The sequence below is a fragment of the Toxorhynchites rutilus genome, chromosome 3 (assembly GCF_029784135.1).
Source record: "Toxorhynchites rutilus septentrionalis strain SRP chromosome 3, ASM2978413v1, whole genome shotgun sequence".
Lineage (NCBI taxonomy): Eukaryota > Metazoa > Arthropoda > Insecta > Diptera > Culicidae > Toxorhynchites > Toxorhynchites rutilus.
Window position 1 is genome coordinate 126254730 of NC_073746.1, and position 20131 is coordinate 126274860.

The 20131-nt window shown below is 37.5% G+C and overlaps 2 protein-coding genes across 9 annotated transcripts in view; one reads left to right on the plus strand and one right to left on the minus strand.

Moving 5' to 3' along the window:
* The window catches only part of LOC129774820 (uncharacterized), a 676155-nt gene that overhangs the window by 216718 nt on the left and 439306 nt on the right, over positions 1–20131 (minus strand). The window lies entirely within an intron of this gene.
* The window catches only part of LOC129774822 (uncharacterized), a 93873-nt gene continuing 88938 nt past the window's right edge, over positions 15197–20131 (plus strand). Inside the window, exons 1-4 of one of the 2 annotated variants that reach the window (XM_055778823.1) lie at positions 15201–15245; positions 15458–15589; positions 15658–15832; positions 16050–16546. In XM_055778823.1, the coding sequence (XP_055634798.1) occupies positions 16483–16546 (64 nt within the window). In that variant the 5' untranslated portion in view covers positions 15201–15245; positions 15458–15589; positions 15658–15832; positions 16050–16482. Of the gene's footprint in view, positions 15246–15457; positions 15590–15657; positions 15833–16049; positions 16547–20131 lie in introns of both variants that reach the window. The other variant, XM_055778824.1, reaches the window with a different exon arrangement.

Genomic DNA, 20131 nt, shown 5'->3' on the forward strand with positions numbered 1-20131 from the left:
TTAAGCGTGTTTGAATGTTTCAACGATCTACAAAATGATTCGAATGTTACCGATAAGAAGAACGAATGAAACGATTTCAACGGAAGTTGGTATGATGTTTCATGATGCAATGTATTCCAATCATGTAACTGATATGTTTGATCTTCCAAAGTTAAATGTGAAGAAAAAAAAAGTAATAGATTTTTGTCGTAAAGCTGAAAATATATAGTGTATATAATATATAATATATAGTGTATATAAAATCAATATTCATATCGTTCAAATGCTGTTTCGTTGGAGGAAAATACGCGCTTTTCTTTTTCAATATGCACGGCTAAATTTATAATTGCTGGGTGTCGTTCATGAATTGAGAAACTAACGACACGCCAGACAACAATGGAACTGATGTATCGTTCTTATTTGGAACCGCATTACTTCGTTGTTGTAATTCAATCGAGGAGTATTCACAGCGGTATTCTAATTTAGAATCACAGCCATATTGCCACTTCCTTTATCCGCGAACTTGCAAATGTATTAATCGCAGTTTTCTCAGCTGAGACGAATGTGGTACTACTCAACGATTTTCAATTTCAATGGCTACGTTGTTTATATTTGTGAATGACATCATCAGTATTTAAATATCAGTATTCGATATTCGCTTACGCTTGCGATCGTGTCGTTGGTGAAATCTCTAGGAAAACGTGTGTAAACATTCCATCTACAGTGCAAGGCGAAAAATGTTTCGAAACAGCGCATGGACCATATACTTTTATTGTGGTAACCGTATCGAACAGTTATTCGTATTCCGGAATCCGATTGGTTTGGAACTCTATCGAATTTCACAATCACTCGATTTCGTTTAAAAACATTGAAGACATAGTCCTAACGCTAACTTAACTTTTTTTGTCTATAAATTTCCTTGCTTTTCCACCAAAACTTTATACATAACATAAAATCATCGTCAGACACAATTTTCCTTCAAGATTTACCCCCCAATTGCAGATAATGTGTTTCTTTTTTACATCGATCACATTTTTGTTATGTAGAATTAACTTACATTAAATAAATTGGTTTAAAAGCGTGTTTATTCCTCCCGAATATCCATTTTGCACTTCGGATCGAACGGATTTCAGGATGCAAAATTGCAGTTCGTTCAGATAATTTTGACTCTGACGCTGTTACGGCGTTGCTCATGATAGCGTTTCCCAAGTGAATGTATTCTTCCTCAAGTCACTTATGTTGATTAGGTCGTAGGAATCGCAGTCGTTCGCTCTCTACCTTCGCGTACATGTCGACCAAGAATTGTTGGTACAGCTCACGACATCATATGAAGACATCAAACGATACACGTAAAATCCATCGAGCACACTCCTTTATTTTATTCGTCTGATATAGCTACTCATAAATATTATTTCAAAATAAGTAATGATGTTCATAATGAATGGAGTGCCTGTGGCAGGATCACGTTGACTAATGTTTATGTAATGTTCATCTTGTTCTTTCAGAACGGTCGGGCAGTTTTCGTCAAAGATATTTCTTCTGACTTGCATTGTGGTCACAAACATTCTAGAGTTTGACAGAATACATCCAAGGTGTGTTGTTTGGTATAGAAATCTGAACTAAGTACCATTAAAGATGATGCAAGTAATACTGCGATGAAAAGGCGAAGGTTGGGAACGTTAGTGCTATTGAAGAAGAGCATAGAGAGAGTCGTATGAACGATGTGCGTTAACGATGAATTCCCGATTATTGGTTTTTCTTCGAATCACAATTTCTCGCGTCATTGTACAGACACCTTCTATAATTCTAGTAACGCTTGCGCGCTGAATCTGCTCCCCAGCAGATTTTTTTATCAGAATTGATGACAATAACGTGATTGTAATTTTGTAAACCGAGCAAGTGTGATTTGAAGTATTTCACTAATTTGTTGTGCTCATTCAAAACTAATTCCATCTAGTCGGCCATAACCTGGCTTTAGATGAAGTGAGGTTACTTGCGAATGTGTGGATGAAAGTAGCGCCATCTGTCATATAACAACATAAATAAATTCGTTCTGTTTGAAAAACGACCGACGGTGAAATTATGTGAATATTGTTTGTATCAAGCTACTAAAATCGCGATTCAAAATAGGGTATGGGGGTTGAAATTTGTGGTTATATGTATTATTTGAAGCAAAATTTAAGATAAAGAAAAAATCGGATTTTTTTCTGCATAGAGGCACTCTTATCGGTATTAAATATCTAGTAATCGGTATCCAAGCGGTAGCGTATATAGTTTTAAACCTATTCTCATGCTAACAAAGTTTTTTTGTGCATAATTTCATCAAAATCGGTTGAGCCGTTTCGGAGGAGTTCGATAACAAACACCGTGACACGAGATTTTTATGTATATATAATTTGTATTTTTCACTTGTACTGATCACCCAATTGTTTTTGGTAATATTGGTATAAGGGGCAGTGACGTTGACTGGGGGTTCAGAATAATCTGAAAAAATGGGTGGGTTATATTAATGATATAACCGCAAGGTTGACGTGGGACTACCGTTGTCTTAGTAAGCGTTTGTATTGTATTGATCAAATTATCGATTGAGTTAAACAATTTTCGAATTCAATTGAATTCAACACATTTGATTTGTAAGTAAAAAGTTCGAACAGTTGCCATGTAAGATCAATTCATGCATTGTAATAGATTATGTTCTTCGTTAAAAATAAATTTGATAACCGTCCTTTTACGTTTGATATGATGTCTAGGACTACCAAAATATGTGAATTTTGATTTTGAAGATTGTGTTAGGGAACAGGGTACAGCTTGGTGGGAACAAAAATATCCCCTACTTGCATGTGTATTTTCAAAGTGGATTCTCACAGGTACATTGGTTTTGAGGTCTGTGTTGGGGAAACCGTAAATCGGGCCAATCAAAACTTGGCTGAGAGGGCGTTTAGATAATACTTGACATTTTACAGTTATTCAAGTGTTTATCACATTAAAAATAACGTTTTATTAATTGTGATAGATGCGTAGAAATATTTCCTATCAATTGATGCAAACATCTTTCCGATATATTGAGAAATGTTCGAGTTATAAGCATTCGGAATCTTTCATTTTATCCTGCATGTTCTGTGTATACGAGGGCAGTCCTATAAGTATTTAGCCAGCGATGCTCCAGCTTCGTTAATCCATCTGAAAAATACGTTTTCTCGAGGTCTGCAAAGTAGGTCTCCATGGCGGCGATGACCTCCTCATTCGACTCAAATTTTTGCCCGGCGAAAGACTTTTTCAAGTCTGGAAACAAAAAAAAAACATCGCACGGGGCCAAATCTGGAGAATACGGTGGATGGGGCAGCAGTTCGTAGTGCAATTCGACCAAGTTGGCCGTGGCTGCGGCGGAATTTCCATTTTTTCCATTTTTCTAAAATCCGCCTACACGCCCGCTTCCACACACGGTCAAAACAAAACTACAAGTCCGATTCGGCTGAAATTTTGACAGTAGCCGTTTACGAGAATACGATAAATAATCTCTCTTGCGATGCTGACATCATCGGGCGATGAGGCCAAGTACTTATCGGACCGCCCTCGTAGGTTTTCATTTCACCTCCATACACTCCGGTTAGACGTAGTCCCACGTCAAAATATCAATTAAAAATTTACTACTTTATTCGGCATGGTGTATATCATATGCATATGTCTTTGAAGGTATCAAAAAGGGGAGATCCCTGTCTAGAACGTCGAAAAGTAATAAATTTTCGTGATTTATTTCGGAATAGTTAGGAATAAAGTGAAGTGTTCTGCTATTTTGGTTATTATTGAAGGTATATTTGATTTATTTTCCATTTTTTGAGTGCACGAATAATGATTATTAAGGTGTTGACTGCTAGATGCGTAGATCCTGTCTGAAAATCGGTACATTGCTGGTGGTATCGGTTTTTAAGAGAGTATTCTAGTCTACAAATCTGAAAAAAATCTTTTCTTCCTTCATATTTCTGTGGTTCAGACATACAAGAATATACCCTAGAGAGGACTTATCGAAAATCCTATTATTTACCGAGTTAGAGCCATTTAAGTGATGCACTATCTAACCTGGTACGGTCATAACAATGAACTTCAAACGCGTTTTTCTCGAAACTAGTTTTTTCAAACTGGCATACACGATATCTCAAGTTCTACTGAACCGATTCATGTCAAGTTTATATGGGTACAATCTGCAGGCATCTCTCTATCACATAAACCTCTAAATGATATTTTTTTTTAAATTTGCTATTTTTAAAAAATCAGAAAACGTAAGAAAAAAACGTTTTAAACCGCAACGGCCACCATTTTGGCAAAAAAGATGTGTTTGACCTGTTCAACGTTCATGCGATAGCGGCATTTTTACTGATTCAGAATCTGTCGATTTTTTTTGTTTCAGATAACCAGAGGGGCTGGAATTGTGTACACCATGACACAATTTTTTTTGAACCCTCTCACCTCATCAGCTCTTAACTATTCTAGTTATGAATGTTTTTTCTCCGTTCAATTTTTGTTTTATTGTTAAAAGATAAGTTCATCTATCTTTTAACAATAAAATAATGATATAATAGATAGTAAAGATATTCTTTGTTTTATTTTTACGGAGATCGAAAAAACGTCCGAAATTAGTGTCTCTACACTGGAATACCCTTTTAAGTAACGGGGTGTCGTAGAATAAATTCAAAAGAATATTTTGAGACTTTAGGGAAATACCTAAAGGTTTTTGAAAAATCGAAAAATTGCCAAAATGGCAGCCATTTTTGTTAAAAAAAAGGCAGTTAGGGCGTTTAGATAACGCTTAATATTTTACAGTTATTCAATTGTTTATCTGATGAAAAATAACATGATGCGTAGATGCGTAGAAATATTCCCTATCAATTGATGCAAATATCATTCCGATCTAGTAAGAAATGTTCGAGTTATAAGCATTCGAAATCTTGCATTTTTCTCTGCATATTCTGTGTTTAGGTTTTCATTTTACCCCCCCATATATTCCGGTTAGACGTAGTCCTACGTCAAAAAAAAAACAAAAACATTTGATGTTCATGTCCGGCATCATCGATTAGGTCATAGAGAACGCGATGCTATTTGAACTATTCAAGCTAACGAGTTTTAGCCAACAAATTCACATAAAGAGATTATAGCTGCATCTCTATATAGTGTATGAGTGTATATCAACTGTGAAAAAGACTGATGTGATAGCTGTTATGTAGAATAAACAGCAGTATGTGACAACAATCTAAAAGCGAGGATTGATTGATTCGCCGCGATGCATACTCAGTGCAGTACATGCTTTGACATAAGCAAATGAATTGCAAAACATGACACGCTTGTATATTGTTCCCGCGAGGGCAAGCATTAATCATAAGTCAACCATCCTCAACAGCTTCTACAAAACCACCTGTTTCCGCCAGTACTTCTGGCTATGCCGAATTTAACTTTTAGACGGAGAAAACGTTAACCGGACAGCGTATAGAATTTCCTTCTTCCGAATTTGAATTTGCAGAAGACAGTCAGACTATACTCTACGATGGTTTATTAACGAATGAAACCCGGTACATTACGTGCCCTATTTATATGATACACGCTCTAGTGAATTGTATTGGGGATGGTATCTTTGCTCGGGTTGTTCTAGAATGTTCGCTATAAACGATAGACCTTATATTATAGCAATAGAATTTTTCTGTCCCTGTCTGACACCTTTCTAGAAAAGTCAGTTTGTTCTTTGGTGAATTGTTATTGTTTGGATATCGCCTTTTGAGGTAAGTTGATTGTTTGCAATAAAACCTTTGACTTCAATTTACATTTCAGGTAATTGTGTGCCCTTTGGAGCTTTCATTTAACAATTCATTTAACAAATTAATCCATATTCTTTTGTTTCAGGTGAGCCTTCTGTGTTTTTGTGTTTAGTTTTAGTGTTTTAGTTAAGAGTTTTTAGCTATAATTTAAGTGTAATTTGAAATTATTTGTGTTTGTTGTAAATAAAGTGATGTGAAGATAATAAAGTGTGTTTCTTTTTTTTTTGAGTTCCTTCTTGGCTCTGGCCGGAACACCGCCCTAACATCCGGCATTTTCAGGGTTACGAAAACTTTCTACTAAGTGTTAACAATAAAATTGCGATGTAGTCTAAAATAATATCCGTAGTTTTACGAGGAAAAAAAATCTAAAACGTAGTAATAAATGGCATATTGATAATTCATAAAATATATAAACAAATTACAAACTCATTATTGTGCATCTTCATTTTAGATTTAGGATAGTGATGTTGTGCTATGGACGACGATCTGGTCGCTCCTTTTTTTGCTCGACGTCTAAAGCCAACCAATTTGGATCCTTTTGATAACTCCCGAAATGGTTGAACTCAATATTTTTAACTTTTTCCGGACATAATTTTATTGCGTCGGTTCCGTTGGTTGACTCTATTTCATCAGTAAGTAAACTTATAACTATGCAATCAATAGGAGGTGAACAACACACTACAGAGAAACTACACGAAATTTGCGTAATCACTGTTGAATGAGTAATCAGCCACAGTCCGATGGGTGATTATGGGGATCATAAAATGACGAAGAGCGCAATTAGTTTGTCGAACTTCGTAAAAACTGTTCAAAATATGTAGTCGTTATTCAGGTTTCAGTATATTAATGACAGAATGGCAAATCTTATTAAAAACAAAGCATGTGACAACTGTCAAAATGGCCCAAATATAAGAAAAGTGTTGCTAACTTAGAGCTTTATACCTCCATAAAATACACATAATATGTTTAATAACACTGTTGTTTGAACAACGAAAAAAGAGACATCAAGCTCAGTTCACAGAGATATTCAGATAATGTGTAAGTTCAACAAAGTTGAAAGCTTATCTTCAGCCCGCAGTCTACTAACTTGCTATTTTGTCTCGCACACTCGACATATTCACACGCTCCCTCATGGAAAATCGTATTCGTCGCTAAGTTTGGAGTGTTTGAAAAATAACTGTTGAAAAACAACACTCCTCACTCCTCAAATTCGAACCAACCCTTGAAGGCGTGAAAGAGGCAAGTGCACATATTTATGGCATACAAGTATGTAAGCGCGAGTGTGTGTGTGTGTGTGTAACTCTGAGGCTTACGTGCGTTTGACAACGTGTAGAAAATTAATTAGCGTGTTCTTTTAATTATGGAACGCTCAAGGCAATGCAGAGAAATTCCGCTTTCAGTTCGGAGCCGAGTAGGTGAGTGCTTTTTGCACTGTAAATATACAGGAACACAGGTTGCACAGCTGAGAATGATTTCAGTTCATTTTATGTTTAGCGCGAGCTTTGACGGTTCTCGGTAGAACTTTGCGGGCTGACAATTTAACCGTTGACTTTAGCGGGGAATATCATTCCGATGGAAGCTTTAATCTGGAACCAAAGGTTGGTTGTACAATGGTTTGCATGAAATTTTTTTATTGGTAGGAATTATGGCCGTAAAAATGGGTACATGCAACCGAGAGTGTTTGTTCTTCTGTACAGACGGAACTAAAAAAACATCGCCGCTCTAGAGCTAATACCCCAATTAGCGATTCATTAGAATAATTTACCTACGTTTGGGTACCTGTGAAGGCAAGGGGAGAGAAGTCACATTGCCGAGCTTTTGAAGCTTGCTATACATAGTTGAGAACCAATAAAATTTCTATTTTGAGAGCACGAGCTTACGAATAGGGATAATCAACAGAGTTGAAGTGGAGCGACAAGTCGAGACGGTTTTGTTCCTATTTCAATGCGAAATCAACAACAGGTACGAGTAATTTGCTCGTTGGTAAAATATGGCGTGGAAAGAGGGTGTGAAAATTGACAGCGGCTTGATGAATGAGGAAAATTGGCGCCCTTTGGTTTTAACACCAAAGGTGTTGTGGAAACTTGGTAGAGCTTGTAGCTCATACTGAGTGAAGCTAATTTAAATTGTACGAAGCTGTGTGATTGGGAAATACTCGGCGGAGTTCTTTTTGCGTACCGTAGCTGTAAATGAAATTGAAAAAACGAATGAATTACATTGAATATTAAAAATGAGGATGTCGATAAAGTTTGGTAATAACAAATTATGTTTATGAGTATGTACATCACACCTCGTTCTCCGGGGACACCCAATTGGACGTCGGGGAGTAAAAGTTTTAAATACTCCTATATTAATTCGACAACTTGTCATCACAGATTCTTCCGACCGAAGCGAGTGAATGCATGCAGCAGCGTTCCTATAATATATCAAGTAATTTAATCTCTGACCCTAATCAAACCCGGAACACGTTGTCGGGGACTTTGGTTACTGCAACGACACAGTCTCGGAAAAAGTATTTTCCCTCGGGCATACAACACCATAACCGCACGGATACTGTTACCTACCCTGACCACCAGCATCGTCCTGATTGCCTCATAGTTGTCCCCGGTAAACTACAACTATGCGAGTTGAAAATTAAATTTTCCCAAAGGAAAATTTAATAAAATTCTGCTCAAAACTTTCACATTTCGGAATCCACCCTATTCCAGATTTTTTATCACTTGAGCGCCTCTGGCCGGTGTGACTCTACGGTCTCGGCTGAGAAGCGTCCGGCCGCAAAGGTTGAGTTCCATAGTGGATTCTTCTGAGCTTTCGTGTGGAAGGGTACCCTGGAAGTGGAGTGGGAGTGGCTGCCCTCCTCGCAGTACGCTTCCTGAATGCCGTTTTGAATCCCACAGACGGTGACAACGAGATGAACGAAGTTTCATGCCGTATTCGCATTGGTTTTGAGCATACATAATATCAAATGCGCACGATTGGGTAGTCTCTGTGGTAACTGTGTGTGACTAGGCAAAAATAATAATAACATTAAATGACGAATAAAATGTTCGATTAATATTGCAACTATTTGATTCAATGTGTTTCATATGAATAATATGTTTTATCTAAAGCAATGATGAGCATAACTACGGGTCAAACTCGATTATATACAGTTCAGGAAAATATTTTTTTTTTTATTATTTCACTTATTAAAAAGAAATGAATATTTCAACTGAACGAAATTTAAATGATGTGTCCAAAATCCTTTGTGCCGCCTTAAAGGTTCAACCAACCATCCAACCAACAAAAAAGTGGTTTACACAATAGAGCAAAAAAAAACCTCTTTTAAGTCCACACAGTCAGATGAATTCTGAACGATAAAGAGACCAGTCCAATTTTATATTCAGATGTTCCAATTTCCAAAATGTTCTGCAACATCAACTGAAAACATATACATTGGAGTTACCGATTTATATTGCCGTTGAACGGGTTTTCCGTCTGTGCTCGGGCATTCAAGTTGTTCTTCCTCGGCACATTACAAACTTTTTTTTTGACGTGGGACTACGTCTAACCGGAATATATGGGGGGTAAAATGAAAACCTAAACACAGAACATGCAGGAAAAAATGAAAGGTTTCGAATGCTCATAACTCGAACATTTCTCACCGGGTCGGAAAGATGTTAGCATCAATTGATAGGAAATATTTCTACGCATCTATCGCATTTAATAAAATGTTATTTTTAATGAGATAAATAATTGAATAACTGTCTGTTAAATGTTAAGCGTTATCTAAACGCCCTAACTGCCTCGTTTTGATTGGCCCGATTTATGGTTTCCCCAACACAGACTTCAAAATCAGTGCACCTGTGTACTTGGGGGAATCCGCTTTGCCAATACATATATGTCGGGGGTATTTTTGTTCCCACAAAAATGTGTTTCAAAACATAGATGCCTGGGGGAATCCACATTACAAATATATGCAAGCTGCGAGTACTTCTGTACTTCCTTGTCTTTGTGCAGAACGGAATATGTCTCCCTAAAACGTACTTCTAAACTGAGAAACCTGGGAAAATCGTACTTTCAGATACTAGAGGTGAATGAACTTTCGCGGTTCGAGAAATGTAAAATACAATGATTGTTTGACAATTCTTCCGTTCGCTTGTTTTGGTAGTTCTATGCATCATATCAAACGTAAAAGGAAGTTCATCAAATTTACTTGTAACGAAGAACATAATCTATTACAATGCATGAATTGATCTTACATGGCAACTGTTCAAATTTTTTACTTACTAAGTAAAAATGTTGAATTCAATTGAATCCGAAAATTGTTTCATCGATCGATAATTTAATGAATGCAATACAAATGCTTACTAAAAGTATGGTAGTCCCACGTCAACCTTGCGGTTATATCATAGATAGAACCCACCCATTTTTTTTGTTCAATTTGATTTTCATCGATGGTGTATTGGATCAGAATGTTTACTTGAACATCCTAAAGAAAAATATGTAGCAAAGAGTGAACAAAATGAGATTGAATCGAGGATACAAGTTTTATCAAGACAATGACCCTAAGCACAAGTCACATATTGTTCGCACATGGTTACGTTATAATTGCCTTAACGTTATTGATCTTCCAGCCTCAATCTTCCAGCATCAATTCCAGTTAAAAATATGAAAGTTATTTGTGTAGAAAGTTTTGAAACCATCAAATTTCTAACAGTAACGATTTTAAAACCCACTTGATCAAAAAATGGATGAATATTCCTTCCGAATACACCAAAAAACTCGTAGATAGCGGCTAGAGACAGCTAAAGATAGTTTCAATGAACAATGGATACCATACTAATGATGGAATCCTGAAATTTATAAACGCCTTATGAATCGAGTTGAAATTTCAACCAGAGTACGATTATGAGTTTGAGTCAATTTTCGTACATACGCACATACATTCGCAAATCTTAGGGAAGTAAAAACCATTATTCTGAAAACAGATAGCAAATCTTATAACTCTCATATGACACTATGACTTCATCTAAATAGAATGCTGTTCTGAAACTTTGTTTTCGACTTTCAAAAGAAGGGAAAAGCGATATGCACGGTGGAGTACGATTACGAGTTTGTATCACTGTATACAAAAAAAACTCAGTTCAAATATGTGGTTAACATGCGTACCTCTCACGCTAAAGGTCATAAGTTCTTCCTCCGGAACGGAAGTGAAGCCGTGGTCCGATTGACGAACCAGCCATAAGGTCGACTATAAGGTCACTATAATACAGATCAAAAATGAGTTCGAAAATTCTACAACATTTGGTAGGCATACAAATTGTAAAACGTCACTTTGATAGTCCCGTCATTTTGGGTAATTTGGCTAAGAGGGTTTTAATTATGATTTTTCTTCTGAGTGGACTTACAAAAACGAAAGAAATAATTAAGTTTCCACCATTTGAAAAACGTGAATTTTTAGGAAAATGTACATTTTTTAGAAAAAAATTGAGATTATGAAAATTTGAATGTTTTAAATTCAAATAGAAGATTATTTAGTACCGAAAAGAATAAGCTATAAATCATTGCTAGGAGGTTATTTTCTATTCACGGCCAATTCGGAAAAATAAGAAAAAAAATATGAAAAGTTGAGGAAACAAGTTTTTGGTAGGCATCTTTCGTATGCGTTTGGATTTGTGTCTGCGGAAATTTTGAAATTTTGTTATTTTACTTTATATTTTATCGAATATAATAAGAATCGATTTAAAGGGTAAAATGATTTTTTGATTTCATAAAGCCGGCAACCCCTTGAAATATGAAAATTATAGCAGGCCAAAAACGTCTTTCTATGCGAGTTATTGTTCTGATTTCTTCCTTTCTCAACTTCTATAGATCCATCATTTCCATTTCAAAAATAGCATCCATTAATTAGGTCACTTTGAAGGGTAAGGGGGTTTGGAACTTGGTGAAAATTTTAGATTTTTAAAAGACGTCTTAAATATCGGAAAAGGGAAGCGAATTTTTACTTTTTATCGAGTTCAAAGAGGAAGTGATTTTCATATTTTTAACACTAGAAACGCGATGAATTCAGCTCGATGCCAAGACATATTAAACGTGCAACAACAATAGCAGAATTGAAGAGAAGCTGTATTTCATACGTGAAGGTTGTGTTTTCCTAACAGCTGAATGATTTTTTTTTTTACTTTATGACGAAATTTTTTACTGATGAAATTTCATACGAACGGATAATTCATATAAGCAGTTTCATGCAGTCTTTTTTATTATTTTTTTCATTGAATATTGTACTTGACGAAGTTTTTTTTTTGAATGGATTATATTGTATAGACAATTGAAATTTTTTCCTTTTTTTTTTCTCTAATTTGTATTTATCTCTATCATGTCTATTCTGATCTTGGTGATGATGGGCTTTTTTATTTTTATTTTGTTGTTTTTATATTGTAGTAGGGTAAATGATCTTGGTTTGTCCAATTTGGGGTGTTTTTACGCAACTAGTAAATGCAAATCGATTTTTCTTCATGAAAATCACACATAATCGGTACGAGTTTGGGTTTGTTGAAGTTGTCTAGTAGAATACAATTATTAATGAAAAATATAAATCCAAGATGGCGGCCGCCACAAAATGGTGGAATTCATAGTTTCTCAAAACCCCATCAATGTGAATAACAAATGAAAGGGCTTGATTAGTAGAATACAGTTATTTATGAAAAATGTAAATGGGTTCTGAGAAAATGTGTTATCCACCATTTTGTAGCGGCCGCCATCTTGGATTTACATTTTTCATCAATAATTGTATTCTACTAATCTAGCCCATTCATTTGATACTCATATTGATGGGGTTTAGAGAAAATATAAAATCTGCCATTTTGGATTTTGGAGATCATAAAATACGCAGTTTTATAATGACTGCAGAGATAAAGGTGTGTTCCAAGTTTCGGATCAATCGGTCAACAGGAAGAGGTTTAAATTTTTAATAATGTGAGACAGCGCTACAAAGTTACAAAGTTACCCACGTACATACAAGCGGGTCATAAATTCGACCCCGTCCTGTATACCGAAGAGTTTTGCAGCTTCCCGGATCGAAAATCTTTGTTCACCACTCCATACTCAATACTAAGGCTTCTGACATACCCTTATGCAACTCCTTCAATGAGAAATTTTATCGTCAAATTTTGACCGTCCGGATTTGAAATCATTTTCTGAATGTGCTTTTTATTCCGGACATGGGTTTGTGAAATTCACATTGATTTTTGATTTTTTTTTATTTTTTTTGTTAACAGCTAGGTACTATGTTTGACACTGAACTAAATTGGCACAATAGTAACTATCAGTCACATTAGTTCAACATGCAAAAAATGTCATGGTTTTGGCATAATATTGAATGTAATGAAAAAGTGTTCGGATAAAAAAGCGTTCGGATTCAGAAGCATCACTGTATGCGTTTGTCGCTTGGTTCAGCTTATATGGGGTCGGTTCCGCAAATGTTACGTTGCGAACTCTTAATTTTAAAGCCTCTAAAATACAAGCTAAGGTGAAGAGCATGTAACATTGCATCATGCGAGAGGTATAGGTTATTTGATTCAGTGAAGGTGAATAGAATGCAAAAAGTTCATAGTCCTACGCGGTCGTTGCTTGGACACTACTCCCCGATTGTTTGTCAATGGTTCTCATGAACCATTGACAAACCTCATGAACCATTGACACTACTCCCCGATTGACGATGGTTCTCATGATAATAGCAACAAGTTATCAAAACGGTGTATTTTTGATCAAAATCAGATCATTGTACCTTTAGCATAGTAAAGTCTTAAAAGTTTATCTCGAATAGGAAACTCGTACTCAGCAGACAAAGCGTCTTCTGCTTAACATTTGTTTCGATCGATGCAGCACGGAAAAGAATGATAAAAGTTATGAAATGTTTTCTACAACGAGGAAAAATACTTTTAATGAAATACATTGCTTTCTAATGACTATTTTTACTAAGCCCTTTCGAACAGAAACTAAGTTAGGCCACAATATATTAGGTGTATCGGTAAGTTTCTTCGGTTTTACAACAGATGGCGTAACTTGATTATTATTCCAGTGAATCAAATTTCCAGACATTCGTTGGGAAGCTACCGTCATTGCGCGACTTTTTCAGTGTATGTCAAAAAGTTGAAGCGTAAACAACATAGTTTTTTTGCCACTTCGAATATGTCGAATTTCGTACGAACGAGAGTGTTTCTTCAGGGAGTATTACTTCATTATTTCAATAAGAAGAAAAAAGCTGCGGAAAGTCATCGCATTTTGGTGGAAGTTTATGGTGTCCATGCTCCTGAAACTGAGCGAACGTGTCAGACGTGGTTTGCACGGTTCAAAAGTGATAATTTTGACTTGGAAGACAAAGAGCGTTCCGGACCGCCAAAAAAGTTTGAAGATGAAGAATTGGAGGCTTTACTCGATCAAGATCCGTCACATGCGTCGTCGGCCGCATGTCACGAAACCGGTCCTATCCCACCCGTCGTATTCTCCAGACATTGCTCCGTCCGATTACTACCTTTTTCGATCGATGCAACATGGCCTGGTTGACCAGCATTTCTCCAATTTTGATGAAGTCAAAAATTGGATCGATTCTTGCTTAGCCGACATACCGGCCGATTATTTCCGCAAAGGGACCCGTGAATTGCAAGAAAGATTGGAAAAGTTGTGACTAGCGAAGGGCAATGCTTTGAATATTAAATTTGTAACCATTTTTGCAGAATAAAGCATTAATTTAAAAAAAAAAAATGAACTCCTATCTGAATTGGTAGCATTTGATTTTTATTATTACATATATGCACAATCATCCAATATTATACTTTGGAATCTTCAACAATTCATTACCATGTAATACTGTTGTTTAGAAGAGAAAATTTCAAGCTGGGTTATTAGTTCGGTACATATCATCTGGTACCGATAGCTAGACTAGATTAGGTTAATTTTTCCCTTCAATGCATTCAACATCATTATGATTTCATTCATTATTGTTTTTATAATGTACATCACATAGTGCGGGTGGAACATCTCATCCCTGTCATCCGCAACTATTTTATCTTGAAAAGCTCTCAGGAGTACAATCTGCCCGAGTGTCCCGAGATCTCGAAAGGACCCTTCAAACTCAAACACGACGCCGTTCTTCCATCGTGTTCTTCCACTTGGTCCCACTGCAAACACTTTATTGCTCTAATTAGTTCCGCTGTAGGTTGTTCCGAGCCCTCTCACCTGCGTAATATCTTATCACCCACCGGAGGAGAGACAGAGTACACTACCAATCGAAAGAAACTGGGCGCCCTCCAGCAGCAGACCTGCAAATGATCTACTTAACAGACGGCACTTTTAATCTTCGCTGTAATTATCACCGCCTCCGGAAGGGCAAAAAGCAAACAAGCCATCCAAGCTAATCGCATTTCGTTTGAAAAGCGTTTAGTTACCATGCCCTATCCGGAACCAACAGAACGGGTGTAGGTGAGTGTGTGAGAACCGGGCAGAAGACTCCACCGCAGCCCGAGTGGCAACGCCGCATACCACGTAGGGTTCATATGGGACCTCTTGACCGATTCAACATCCAGCCGGATGAAGAGTGAACTGGATGCTCAGGAACGGGTTTTCCTGATTGTGACACTTGTTCCAGTTAGTGAATAGTTTGTGATTTTTGTTTTTCCCCTGTTGGATTTCAGGCTTCTGCAGTAAGGTAGAAAGCCACTATTTTGTGTGAAACAAGATCAAAGGGATCCTGTCGCCAGGCGGGAGAGACAAGTGTTGTTGGAGGAACGGCAGGAAGAGTGATAGGAGCGCAAAACGGTTGATGTGTAATGAAAGTGATGAAAAAACTTTTACTTTTACTTTAAACTTCTGTTTGTTTCTGTACTATTTTTAGTGAGTGCCAGTGAAATATGTATATTTTCACTTGAAGAAACTATTGCTCCATTATTATCATTAAGGGCCCTTGATGAGGATACCATCGTTAAGTACTCTAATGCATCATCCAGAACCGCAGAAAAGTGGCGTTTAATGTTGTGCCATTATTTGTCAGCTTTCCTCATAATTCTGAGGTTAGTGTACGGATGAATGAATGCTTTAGAAAGCTGATAGGTAGATTTCAATTGGTTCCTTTTAATGGTTTGCTGCTTGGAGTGTGTCGCTCGGAACCGAATAATTACAGCTCCGCGGGAGGGAATAGTTTTACTCAACCGGAGGATATTTAATACTACCTCCTAATCTCATAACGCAATGTAATTAAGGTTTACTAATTGTGAAAATGTTTCACAGCTAAACACGTAGTGTGGCAGTAGCGGCTGCGAGTGGTCGTATGAAGTTCTGTGTTTCCGGTGCTCGCGTGCAGTTTCTGGCAGAGGCAAACAAATACCTCTGAGGCACATATTCCCACTCACACACAAACATACCGAGGCTACTTTCCACACCAAGTACTTCTGCAGCAAGTGCAGCAAAGCATCGAGAAAGCCGCCGGTGCCCTTTCCGGTTCCGGAAGAACCCTTGAATGAATTTTGAGTTTACTCTAAGAATGTGCAGCCAGGCCGAACTCTGGCAGCTGGTTTGAGTGAGCGGCTGCTTCGGGGCTTACGTTGACGCATACTAGGGAACAACAACAACAGCTTCCGTGTGAGGAAACCATCATCAGCAACAGGAGCCACGGGAGCAAATCCTAGTGTATACAAGGAACGTCGCCGCATTAGTGTCAGCGATGCCGGGAGTGGTGTTTCTTGTTTGTGTGCCAACGGCAAATTATGAACGAGCACTAGTTAATGGTAAGAAATACTTATCTCTTTAATTTGTTCTTAAACCCTCGCGAGATCCCTTACTGTTACATGGCAGACAAATTCGGAGCACATCTGTTTTTAGGTTTCCTTCGTACTTTCGTAGGATAAAGTTGATGGTGCATTGGATGAGCAGGGCGTGGGTGAGAGTTCGGTGGTTGTTGTAAAAGGGGCAATATAAAATAAAATACGCTTCTAACGATGTTTACCAAACTTCTTCTACGAAGGGATTACTTAGTTCTACAGGCAACAATTTTTCAATTATTTAGATTCACATTGTCACGGAACGCAAATGAACTTTTAACACAATATGCGAGTATTTTTGAATGTTCAGTTCTATTTTTTTCCAAAAACGTTTATTAATCAGACTCAATTACTTATTATCTAACGTTTACAGAGTCAAATTTCACCTTAAAATATAACTTTATTTCTATATAATTAAGAATAACAATTCAGTAATAACTAAATCTAACACTAGATTAATTGGACAGGATTAGGATTCAGGACTAGGATGGAGCGAGTGGGGTAGTTTGGTTTGATGAGGAAGGAAGGAATCAAACAGAGTTATCATTTCTTTTGAGAAATTGGTAAAGGGAAAGCATAAGGTTGAGGTCGCGACTAACTAAGATGTCTCCAACCAGATTGTAATGGTATGTCATTGTATGGTATGTCAGGATGGTAAGTCAGATTGCCTTCCTAGTGTCCTGAGTGAATCCGATAGATGAGCCCTGGCAAAATGAAAGTTTCTACACGACCAGATCACATGCTCGATGTCATGATAACCATCACCACAAAAGCAAATATTACTATCAACGATCCCAATGCGATACAGATGTGCATCTAACAAGTAATGATTAGACATGAGGCGGGACGTCACGCGAATGAAGTCCCAACTTACATTCAATCCCTTGAACCAGCGACCCATATTATCTTCACTCCAATTGCCAATTGGAGAGTACATAGCTAAGAGGAGTACAAATAAATTCATGATAGGTTATTTGTCGCTCAAAAATGGTGCCTTCCAAGGCCTCGAGCTTAGCTAACGAGTCCGTTTTCTCGTTACCTGTAATGGAGCAATGGGCTGAGACCCAGGCTAATGTAATCCTATAAGATTTCCCCACTAGTTCACCCAAGAGCAGTCTTATTCTCATAAGAAAATAACATGAGGCTCTTATAGGTTTTATCGAACGGATAGCTTCTATTGAGCTGAGGCTATCTGAATAGATAAAATAGTGATCAATCGACAAGGATTCAATTTTCTCCAAAGCGTGAAAGATAGCAGCCATTACCGCAACGTACACCGAGCATGGATTTCTCAATCTATAATAGGCACTGAAGTTTTCGTTAAATATGCCAAAACCAGTGGAGCCATTAATGCATGATCCATCAGTAAAAAAACATTCTACCAAAACTTGCTTCACCAAATTTCGAAGAAAACATCCGTGGGATAATCACAAAACGTGTATGTTCTGGAATATCGCATATTTCTTGATGCATGATTAAATTGAAATTCACAGCGGAATCATAGAAGTACGATAGATAGTCTTGGTTTATGATGCTTGGCGAAGGTTGCAATCCTTGTGTACGGAACTCAACATATAAGGTGGTGAATCTTGACTCTGGATTCAATTGAAGAAGTTCTTCGAAATTATCAATTACCAATGGGTTCATAATCTTACAGCGAATGAGATATCTGTATGATAATTCTATAAATCGAAGAACACATCGAAGAGGCAGAGGAAGTACTCCAGCCAGAACCTCAAGACTCATCGTATGAGTCGATTGCATGCAACCTAAAGCATTACGTAAGCAACGATTTTGTATTCGCTCCATCTTAAGAATATGAGTCTTAGCTGCCGTTCGGAAGCCAAAACTACCGTACTCGAGGACCGATAATATCTTTGTTTTGTATAAACTTACGAGGTCTCCTGGATGGGCACTATGTTCCGTTCCTAGTATCAGCATATTTGTATTCTGTATTAATTTTGATTCCGAAGTATAGACTGAATAGAATATTTATACTCCACAAGCTGACCGGCAAATTTCGTCCAGCCTAAAACTTTTTTGGACTTTTCGTTATCCATACCTTCAAACATTCACGTTCTCTCACTAAACGAACGTCCAATCGTGGGTCCAATCGCGGAACAGTTCGTTGATTGATCTTCTTATTGACACATTACCATTTCCTTTTACTATATATTTCCTAGTACATACTTCTTCCAAAACTCGATACTATTATATCAAATTATTTTCAGACACAATTCTCGTTCAAGATTTTTCAGTTACGTTCAAATAACATGTTTCTCCGTTACATGGAAAAAAATGTCCGATACAGGAAATATAATAAAATGTAGATCTAATTTCGTTAGCGCAAACATCAAATGGAACGCTTATCTTAAATTATTCGAATTTTCCTATTTTCCATCAGAGTCCGAAAATTTTCAATTGCCGTTTTGGCCGGAATATGCGTAATATTTTTACGGGATTCAACTCCCCCTTCCAGAGGAGGGAGGGGTACTATCATAGATATCAAATTCTTGATACATTTGAATGGGGTATTATATTAGAGAGGAGGAGGAGTGTTAAATCACCATGAAAACCTTTCTCGCCTTTTGAAACCTCTACGTGCCAAGTTTGGTTCCATTTGCTTGATTAGCTCTCGACTTATGCATAAATTTGTGTTTTACAGGGTTTTCCATTTCGGGCTTCCGAAAGTATACAGCCCTGCGCTGACAACCGTTTGACATAGCTGTCAACCAAAGCGTCATATCGTTAGTTGAATGTCTGCCATTTTACAATATGGATCGTTTTAGCATCGCACAACGTGTTAATTTTGTTAAATTATACTATAAAAACGATGAAAAACCGGCAAATGTTTTTCGAGCATTACGGACGGATTTTGGTCGTCATGGACGGTCTACAGAGCACACAATCGCTAATGTAGTGCGTAAATTCGAACAAACTGAATCCGTAGCGAATATTGTAAAACCTGTGCATCATCGTAATGTGCACAGGTTTCACAGGCCGAAATATTGCTGCTGTTGCTGCCAGTGTGGAGGATGACCCGAATGTTTCGATTCCACGGCGTGCTCAGCAATTGGGCTTGTCAAACACATCATTGTGGCGAATTTTGCATTTGGACTTGCCCCTACATTCATATAAAGTCCAACTGGTACAAAAATTAGAGCGTGGTGACCATGGAATGCGTCGGGCATACGTCGATTGGGTGAACGAACAACAGCAGCAAAATGCTGAATTTTCGCATCAAATTTTCTTCAGCGATGAGGCACATTTCGAGCTCGGTGGCTATGTGAACATCCAAAATTTCCGTATATGGGGCTCAGAAAATCCACACATGCTTGTTGAGAGGCCATTGCATCCGCCAAAAGTCACTGTTTGGTGCGCATTATGATCTGGTGGAGTCATCGGGCCGTATTTCTTTGAAAATGAGGACGGCGAGACGGTAACTGTGAATGGGGAGCGCTATGGCCGCATGTTAACCGATTTTTTTGCCACAAATTGAAGATATGGATACGGATGACATGTGGTTTCAGCAGGACGGTGCCACGTGCCACA